At 42.2% G+C, this 9,748-nt stretch overlaps 1 protein-coding gene across 1 annotated transcript; it reads left to right on the forward strand.

Annotated features, from left to right (window-relative positions):
• The first annotated feature begins 894 nt into the window (after positions 1 to 894).
• Positions 895 to 3,488, forward strand: LOC103598291 (lymphotactin-like). The gene is made up of 3 exons (XM_008582288.1): positions 895 to 966; positions 2,174 to 2,288; positions 3,160 to 3,488. Exons 1-3 carry the CDS (start codon positions 906 to 908, stop codon positions 3,326 to 3,328), a joined length of 345 nt encoding a protein of 114 aa, XP_008580510.1. The 5' UTR covers positions 895 to 905; the 3' UTR covers positions 3,329 to 3,488.
• Positions 3,489 to 9,748: the final 6,260 nt, after the last annotated feature.

Here is a 9,748-nt window from a genome sequence, read left to right on the forward strand (position 1 = left end):
GCATGGGAAGATAATTAAATTGATGCTAAAATAGTATTTATAATGATCACAATTATGCAAAATATGTACACCAATAGAGACTCACCAGAAAAACATTAAAAATAAAAACTCTTCCAATGGTAAGATTATAGATCATTTTCTCTTTCTCTCTCTCTTTTTTCCCCCAAAATAAAGTTAGCATAGGACAACTTTTCAAAAGCTTTTGAAAATGTATATATTACATTGCAATAAAGCAAACGTGCACATAGACATGCTCAAAAAAGTTACTTGATTATTTCTTGGGTGCCTGGGGGGAGTGGTGTAAAGAACCAGAGGTATCTTGAATGCGGGCGGAGGACAGAAACGAGATGCAGCAAGCAGGGGGATGCGACGCGCAGTGTGGCAGCAGCATCCCTTGCCTCCCTGGGGAATTAGATGGTGGTGTCACAGGCTCACAATCCGTAGCTGTGGAAGCCCTCATGTCACAGTGGATGTTACATGAGGAAAGTAGATGGACCACAGTGACCACCCACCTCATTTCCTTTACATTGTCCCCTTGCTGGGCCACAATGACACAGGCTGAGGGCATGTCCACAGTGGAAGATCTGAATTTACACTGCTGGCCGGAGATGAGACAACCCCATTCTCTTTTATGTATGCATACATTTGTTTCATTGACACATTAACCACAGGAAAAGGGGAAAAGGCCACAGGTGTGCGGTTAGTATGAGTGGGGTGAAGGAAGCTTTTACAAATTTTTTTTCAAGAGCAAAAAGCATCAGTATTGCAAGTACTTTCCATGATCCCACACCCACCTCGAAAGCCCCCTCTCACCACAGGAAGCTTGCTGACCATCGGAGCAATAAAAGAGGCTGGCGAGGAGCCTGAGGCTCACTCTCTCCTGCACAGCTCGGCAGACCTCAGCCATGAGAACTCTCATCCTGGCCTTCCTTGGCATCTGCTGTCTTGCTGTGTATGCTGTGGAAGGTAAGTTGGGAAGTTGTTTATGAGATGGGGAACAGGGATGCGAGGCAGGTGGGTGCACGTTTGGGGGTCGACTCAGCTCTTGACTGGAGTAAACTGCTTTCCCAAGGGAAGCCTCAAACTTCCATGCGCAAAATGGGGATGACAATTTCGACTCTAGGGGCCTTTGTAGACTCCCAGGACAGAGAGAAGTTGGTTAGTAACTGGGCTCCTACTCTTCCTAACTAAGTGATTTTGGGTAAATTTCTTAACCACTATGGGCCTATTCTTATTTATCTATGAATTGACTTATGGTGTATTTACTTATTTAATCACATCAGATTTCCTTACAAGTAATAATTTTTTGGTGAATGTTAGCTACAGAATGTTGATAATGACTATAAATACATTTGTAGCTTTGACCCATTTAATATTGATCTTGTGTAATTCTCAGCATCTTTGAGAGTCCAATCACAATGTGGGAATGAGCTAGAGGATGTATGTCTTAAAGCAAATCAATGTTTTCTATTAAAAAACAAAAACCAAACCAAAAATGATTGGAAGCTCATATTTTCATATCCAGAAAAATCAATATTGCCTTCAAATATGTGGGGGAGGGGAGTGTCTATTATTACTGCTATGAAATACGTTACCATTTATGAAAAATCTCTTGAGTTTTTAAGAGATTGTATGATAATAAGTGTTAACAGATAGATCAATACTTTATATAGAACCAAATCAACCTGCAAGACATACCCAGGTGAGATTCAGATATTCTGAGCCTTACCTGAGTGTTCAACAGGTATTTCTTAAAGGATCACTTTTTCCTACTGTCTGGAATTAATTTGTAGATTTATTTGTATCCTAATTTGTAAACTTATTGCTTAGACTACAATACTGTAATCTGACCGTGGATCCCCAAGGGGGTCCGAGAATAAAGGTGGCAAAGTCTGGAACTCCTGAAATTGTGGGCAAAACAAAAAATATTGATGAAACAAAAAAGTTTAAGACTATTAAATTAGGTTGCATGTTGCTACGTGCCTGGCATCTTGCTGAGATGACAGGTGAAGACACTGAGGATACCAATATGAGTCATCTCTTCCCAAAAGGAGCAAATGGCCCTGTATTCCTACACCACTCCCAGAGTAATTTAACAGGTGATCGTTCCCTTGAACTTCATAATTGTTGACTTATTGTTTCATTTTATTTATGTTTTTTTTTCCCTCCCCAGGTGTGGGAAGTGAAGTCCCAGATAAGAGTATTTGTGTGAGTCTAACTACCCAGCGACTGCCAGTTAACAGAATCAAGACCTACACCATCAAGGAGGGCTCCATGAAAGCAGTAATGTGAGTCTGTCTCCTCCAAAGCTGGGCTTGGTGGAATATATAGAAATATAGAAAAATAGTATATAGAAATGCTGCCCTCCTCAGGAAAATTAGGTCACCACGGAGGAAAACCTCAACTTAACCTATAGCTCCTTTATTTTTCTATATAAATCATGTCTTCATGCAGCCCCACCAAACAGTGATTATTGCAAAAATTTGGCCGCCAAATAAAGAATGCAAGCTTCCTTTCTGATGTAGCTTAGCAGAAGAGTCTGACTAGAAACCACATGAATAGTGTGCCCAGTTCTGAGTGCTAGGTCGAGAGATGCCTGGCTCAGGTCAGGATTTGTCCACGCAGCCACTCTGGTGTGGGCATGTAGGGCTGGAGTTAGGCAGAGTGCTGTGCTTAACAGTTGCCGTATCTCATGGAAATGTGTCAAAAACTAGGCTACCTGGTTCCCTTCTCTTTTCAGGATCTCATTTTCAGAAGTAGCACCTCTTCCCAGCACATAATTGCAATCTTTACCATAAGAAATTAAAATAAAGAAAGAAATCACCTTTATCCAAAAAATAAGATGAAAATATTTAGGTTTGAAAAGAAAGAGGATATGTAATTGAACTTGATGGCCACAAATGTCTATTTTAGTTACAACAATCGGTGGCACTGATGAGAAAAAGAGCTTTGAATTATAGTGAACAAAGGAGATATTTCTCCTTTGTGTCAAAACAGGTGGCAGAAGAAAGGTGTTCATTTATGGTTTCATGGTTCTGAAAGCCTATTTCTTCTGGCATTTTCTGCAGGACACCTCTTCATGTTTGGTTTGTTCTTAACTCCTGGCCCTCTGACTTTGAGGATGTGGCTGACTTTACTTATCTTTTCCTTGCATTACAGTTTTATTACCAAACGTGGCCTAAAAGTCTGTGCTGATCCTCATGCCAATTGGGTGAAGGCAGCAGTCAAGAGCGTGGACAGCAAGTCCAAAGCCAGAAGTAACGTGATGCAGACCAGGCCTACAGGAACCCAGCAATCCACCCATACAACTGCAACCTTGACTGGGTAGTGGCCTCCTGGCACCCTGTCCCCTCTCTAGCCAGCCAGCTCATTTCACTTTCCAGGCTCACAGACTAATTAGGTTATACTCACCTTTTACAAAAATGCTGCATGAGTCAAGTTATTTTCTTGTATTTTTATTTTTTAATGTTTTTCTTATTCCTTTATATGCTCAAATTAATAAATATTTATTTTTAAGAATAGTTCTATAGTCTGTTTATTATATATGGGGAATGTATCATTTCTCTTCTATTTCTGTACCTCTCTTTTATGGTATCTGTATGATGAGAAAGATTTTGGCCAGTGTTTATCAGGGATAAAATCAGTATTCATCATTCTCAGGTTCCAGCTTGTAACGGTTCTCTACACATGAGTCACAAGTTGCCACTTTGACAAGGGCAACAATTCAAGATCTATTTCAACTTGTCATCAGAATAGAGTATTATTTACAGAATAAAGGAGAAAATAATCCAGCTGTCCTTGGGTTCCCATTTTGAGGGTCCACTACCCAAAAAGTGGCTTCACTAAAGTTTGATCTTGAACAAATTCTCTTACCTCTCTGAGTTTCCTTTTGATCTCCTGTTAAATGTAAAAAAAGAGGGCTTGTCATTTTTTTCATTTGTCCAGTTAGCAAAAGTTAGACTTCTGGTGTAAAGAAACTTTATTCAAGTAAAAATCAACGCTTTTTGAATTGGGCAATGATCTCATCACTTCACTGTGATTTTTGTAATTGTCACTACTCTAGTTATCATAAAAGTTATGATAAAAGCTCTAAATGCCCCTAATACTGCCACATGGAACATTTCTTGATGTGATCACAATTTGCAGTAAACTTTTAGTTAAATGTTCATCTGGTCACTCAACACCCCGGACTCAGGCTCTCCTGAATTCTCATTAAATTGCTGATGTGTTTCATGCCAATGGTTCTACTATCCAAGTAGCTGATGACATACACATCCTGTTCTGTATAACTCTAGATAGGAAGAACTGACCTTGCCTTGACAGTTTCAAGTGAAAAGAAAAGCACTAGCCGTGGTCTAGTCCTGAAGAGATGCTCAGCAATATCGAGAACTTTCAGAGGGGAGTTGAGGCCAGTCTGTTGGAATCAGCTCAGTTCTAGTCATACGACTAGTGAACCAGAGTGGAAAGTTAAAAAGTTGCCTCTTAGCAAAAGGTGGGTTGCCTATCCTGTCTTACTGCTATTTGTCTACAATAATTTTCAAACATGCTCTTAAAAAAAAAAAGCCCTTAGTAAGAATAAAATTCTTGTTTTATGAGGGGTGAAAAATAGCAAAGTCACAAAAGATGAATGGGAATGACCTCCCGACTGAGCTTCTATTCATGTTTCCCAAATGCCTTCTGGGCCCCAGGGGTTTATATAAAATGATGATAAAGTGATATGTGGAAGGATATGAGTGGTACATGACTTTTCAATTCATCAGATTTTAAAAAAATTTTTTATAATAAATACTGTATTTATTATGTAACCAGAACTATTTTCTTGCTTTACAAATATTAATCCATTTAATCACATAGCAGACCTCAATTAAAGATAAAACAACTGAGGCACAGAAAGACTAATTAACTTTGTTAAGATCCCTCAGTCAGCGAGGGGTGGAGGTCAGGTTTGAACTCATGGAAGCATGGCTCCACGTTCAAACTGTCAACAACTGTGACATGCTGCCTGCCTCTCCTCAGAAGCCAGTTTCTGGAAGACCAAATCGTATGTAAAGGACACATGAGCAGACTATTCAGTACTACATAATATCCTTATCTAACCTACCTACTTCATTCATTCATATTTACATTCATTCACTCAGTAAATACTTACTGAGGGTCTACTATGTGGCAGAAACTGAAGATAGAGTAAGGTCTCTGCTTTCACAGGGCTTACATTCTGGTAAAATCTCCCCTCTTTCCCTTTCCACTGGAACCTTCCTTTCATCTATTCGCTCAACCAGTTGGTATTTATTGTGTGCCTAATGCATTCCACATGTTTGCTGGGCAGTGGCAGCTGTTGAAACCAGACATCTTACCTTCAGGGATCTTGCACTGGGGAAACATATAAGTAAGCAGAATTTTCAACATGGTGTCATATGCAAAATGGTATGCAAAGCATAGGGAATGAGCTTTGGACACACAAGAGCAAACCTGTCCGGGTCTTAGCATGTAGTGAGGGTCAGGATTGGCTTCCCCTTGAAAATGGCCTTTAATCTGAGACCTGAAAGATGAGTCAGAGTTAGCCAGAGGGTTTCAGTGTATTCCAGGCAAAGGGAACAGCAGCACATGCAAAGGCCTGCAAGTTAAAGAAACCCTAATGCATTAAGGAAATGCGAGGAGTTTAATATGACTGATGACAGAGCAAAGGGTAGGAAGTAAAGGAGTGGGGGCCAGAGGTGAGGTCAGAGAGATAGAGGAGACATCACGAAGGGCCTTATCTGCCCTTCCAAGGATGATGGACAGTATTTCATTTTAAAGGCTAATTACACCGAGGATTATGTACAGTATTATGTTTTACAGGAAATGACATTGGCTGCTGGGTGGACGATGGAGTGTAGAGAACAAGACAGGGGCCAGGAAGCCAACTGGGAGGTGTCTCTGAACGTGGGGACTTTTGAACTTGGCCTGGCGTAGCACAACACATTTTTCCTTTGTCTCAGGGGCCTTTACTAATCCGCCAGGAGGTGCATTTGACTGCCTGACCCTGGTGGTGTGTTTCAACTGCACCTGCTGAATGCTTTGGACCAACGACTTTGTTCACTCATTTCTTTGGCTGTGGGGAGCCAAGACTGGGATAGGAGAAAATCATAATTATGGGAATCGCTTAACTTGCATTATTTATTGGCTATGCTATGATTGGATCTGTGGGAACAAAATTGGAGCCAACCACCTAGAAGAAGCAGGAGGCAGGGCTGAGGAGCAGTAAACTTGACATCAGCGGGGTTTCAGAGATCCACAGACCAAGCATTTTCTGATTTATTCAAGGTCTTGAATATTTGTGGAGTACCTGCAGAGCACAGGGTCACAGAATTTAGTCTGCTGTCATGAAGGTCATGATAGTCACCAAATGACCTCAGCTATGCCCCTGCAATGTCCGCACCAAGCCCAGCAATGACCACCAACCAAGCTGCCACTGGAAACACCCTGGGCTCCTGAGCTGGAGTGGAGGGGGTCCGAGGGCTTCAGCCACACCCCTCTGACATCTGTATCCAGCCCAGCAATGACTGAGCTGCTGCTGGAAGCCCCCTGGACTCCCCTGCCGGAATGAGGGGGGTGCTATGGGCCTTGACTATGCCCCCTCCTTCCTCCTCCTCCCACACTACTTTTCTCCCCCTTCCCTTCTCCCCGCCCCCAACTTCTCTGCAACATCATCTTAGAACATAAAAAAAATAACAAATAAGTAAATTTTAAAAAGTTGTGTCTTTAAACCTGAGGAGCTTACTAGGAAGAGAAGCCAGGGCCGGGCCCTCTTGCCAGAGACAAACACTGGAATGAAAGCACAGCAGCAGGGAAACCAAGGCACATGTAGGGAAACTCCTTTTTTCCTGGATAGGTGTCTATAGGCTCAGGGATCCTAGAGGAAAGGTAGGTTGAGGTTAGATTGAAGGCCAGAGTACCATGACAAAGGGGCGGATTTTAAGCAGAGGGGCCCAGGGAGCAACACGATCAGATCTGAGGTTTAGAGTAACAACTTGCAGGAATGTAGAAAATGGACCGGGTAGGAGGAGATGACAGCCTGGGTCAGGTGGTGGCAGTGGGAATAGGAGCAAGGGGGCCCGAGGCAGGACTGGGATGGCTTAGTTACTGACTGGATGTGGGAGAGAACTAGTTGGAGGAGTTGAGACCACTCAGGTTTCCAGCTTGGGTGACTGGTTAAGAAACAGCACAATTGATTGGTAGTATTCCGGTGTGGCTACTAATAAACCCTGAGTAAAATAAAAAGCACCCAGGAGAGGAGATGAGGAGATGAAAGAAGCCTGGGAAAATGAAATACTGATTATCAGCTGTACTACTCAAGTCATTCAGACAGAAGCCCAAGCTACATTTTTATTCCCCTTTGACAGACAATCCTTTTACAAGAATGAAGTTAAAAAAAAAAAGACCGAATATCTGTAAAACTTTTTATGCCCCTTGGGGGCAAAAAAGATACATATAAATGGAATGCAGTATCCACTGGGTGAGTCATCAGCGTTATTTTAAAAGGGATTTGTCACACGGTAGTGGGAGGCAAAGAGGAGCAAAGAGATGAATCTACAATTAGAGGAAAAGAGAAATGAGGTGAAAGAAGATTTCGAGTGAGAATCAGGAATGCCCAAGCGTGACTGAAAGGTGGAGTCTGAGGAAGGAGAGGGTCAGGGAGAGGTCAAAGGGACTTTCTAAAAATTTTCTTGGGAGGAATTAATGAAAATTGGGATCAACTGCTGAGAGTGGAAGGCCAGAGGAGTAACCTGGAGCTATTATTTTGTAGGCTAGGAAAGAAATTTGGAGGAATCTCAGCTAAGAGATAGTTGCCCCTGCAAAGAAATTTCAGTCAAATGCAAGTGAAGTATGTTGATTTCCTGTCACCCTCTGTTGCCTAGAGTAATGGCTAAGGTATAATCTGCTTCTTCCCCAAACTTGTGCTTTTTCTCATCAAGGTAGAATTGATGAATGAGATAATTGGAAGGCAGTTTCACATTCTAGAATAAGAAAACGAAAGATCACATGGCCAGGCTGGGACAATCTTAATCAGAGATAGCAGATGCTATGCAAGGAAAGAGTTCTCTGTCTCTGAAGAGTGGGCGGAGAGGATGGGTGGGTGGGGAGGGGGCTGGGAGAGGACAGTATCGGTAAACTAACCCCACAGTGAGTAGTGGATGAAAGAGGAAGGGGTCTCTATGTGACCTCTCTCTCTCTCTCTCTCTCTCTTTTTCTCTCTCTCTCTCTCTCTCTCTCCCCCTGAGGGAGGAATTGGTGTGATGATTAGGAACCTCAGCTCTGCCTGGACTTGCACACTAGCTTCACCACATACTATACAGGTGACTGTGGGGAAATTTTTCTATTTCTCCATGCCTCAGAGTGCCTCATTTATAAAACTGTAATAATAACAGTGCCGACCTCATGGGATTATTGTGAGGTTTAAACAGCACTTAAAATAGAGCCTGGCATAGTATAGGTTCAATAAATGTTGGCTTTTATTATCCTTAGTCAATGGGGTAGGATATGGTAAGATGGAGGGTGGATATTTTAAAAGGAATAGGTACCTCAAGCATTTTCAAGATTTCCTAGAAGCTGACAATTTACTTGTTGAGACCTCTGTCTTCGTCATTGAGGCAAAACTGGGTTTTTCTATTATTTCCTAATAATTGCATGTAACTCATCTAAATCATAGAGCATTCTTTGGAATACGTATCCCATGAGAGCCTTCATTAAAAAGAAGATTCTATGGTCAAACATATTTAGGAAATGATCCCACCATCCTGCTCCTCTTGGAGAATCCTAGTAACATACCATGTCAACGTCTCTAACAAGTACTGTGGAAAACACACTTGTTAAACTCCACTCATTTTAATTTTTTCTCCGCTTAATTTGAACCCCTTTCCATGTATTATTTTTTAACATCTCAGAAATAACTTTTGAACGTAAGTTGTTCAAAGCACCGTTGGAGATAAAAAATCTACTTAGATCCATATCCCAAAAGAAGAATGCTACAATCCATTCACAGCATCAACCCAATCAGAGAGAGGAGTCTGTTTAGGTCCCCCCCACACTTCTTGTGTCTTTGTAAGCTGTCGCAGACTAGAGTCCCATTTTTGGAAATGTCTGTCACTCTGGAGTTTGTGTGTGTCTGTGTGTATGAATATGAGGGACTCAGGCTCTTTGATACCTTCAGATTATTAATTAACCAGAACCACCTAAAGTATCTACTATGGTTTGAATGTCCTCCCAAGCTCATGTGGAAGATTGATCTCCGCTGTGGCAGTGCTGGAAGGTGGAGCCTTTAGGAGGTGATTGAATTGTGAGGGCCCTGCCATCATGAATGGATCAATTCATTCATGAGTTAATAGATGAATGGGTTATCATGAGTGTGGAGTGGTGGCTTTAAAAGGAGAGCACATGGAAAAGCTTTCTTCTTGCCAGGTGATATCCTGCATCACCATGAAACTCTGTACAGAGTTCCCATCAAGAAAAAGACCCTGGGGCCGGCCCGGTGGCGCACTGAATAGTGCACTGCTTGGGAAGCGCGGCAGCGCTCCTGCTGAGGGTTCGGATCCCACGTACAGACCGGTTCCCGCTCACTGGCTGAGTGAGGTGCGGGAGCAACACCGAGGGTTGCGATCCCGTTGCCGGTCCCCGGTCCAGTACGGGGGCAACACTGAGGGTTGCGATCTGTTGCCGGACACGGAAAAAGACAAAAGACAAAAAAAAAAAAAAAAAAAAAAAAAAAAAA

This window comes from Galeopterus variegatus, unplaced genomic scaffold (genome assembly GCF_000696425.1).
Source record: "Galeopterus variegatus unplaced genomic scaffold, G_variegatus-3.0.2 Scaffold2557, whole genome shotgun sequence".
Lineage (NCBI taxonomy): Eukaryota > Metazoa > Chordata > Mammalia > Dermoptera > Cynocephalidae > Galeopterus > Galeopterus variegatus.

What these genes read in the sequence shown, in the direction of transcription:
- LOC103598291 (XM_008582288.1), top strand. Translation starts at nt 906, where the DNA reads ATGAGAACTCTCATCCTGGCCTTCCTTGGCATCTGCTGTCTTGCTGTG. An exon ending in TGCTGTGTATGCTGTGGAAG is followed by an intron (nt 967 to 2,173) that starts GTAAGTTGGGAA and finishes TTCCCTCCCCAG; the next exon opens with GTGTGGGAAGTGAAGTCCCA. An exon ending in GGCTCCATGAAAGCAGTAAT is followed by an intron (nt 2,289 to 3,159) that starts GTGAGTCTGTCT and finishes CTTGCATTACAG; the next exon opens with TTTTATTACCAAACGTGGCC.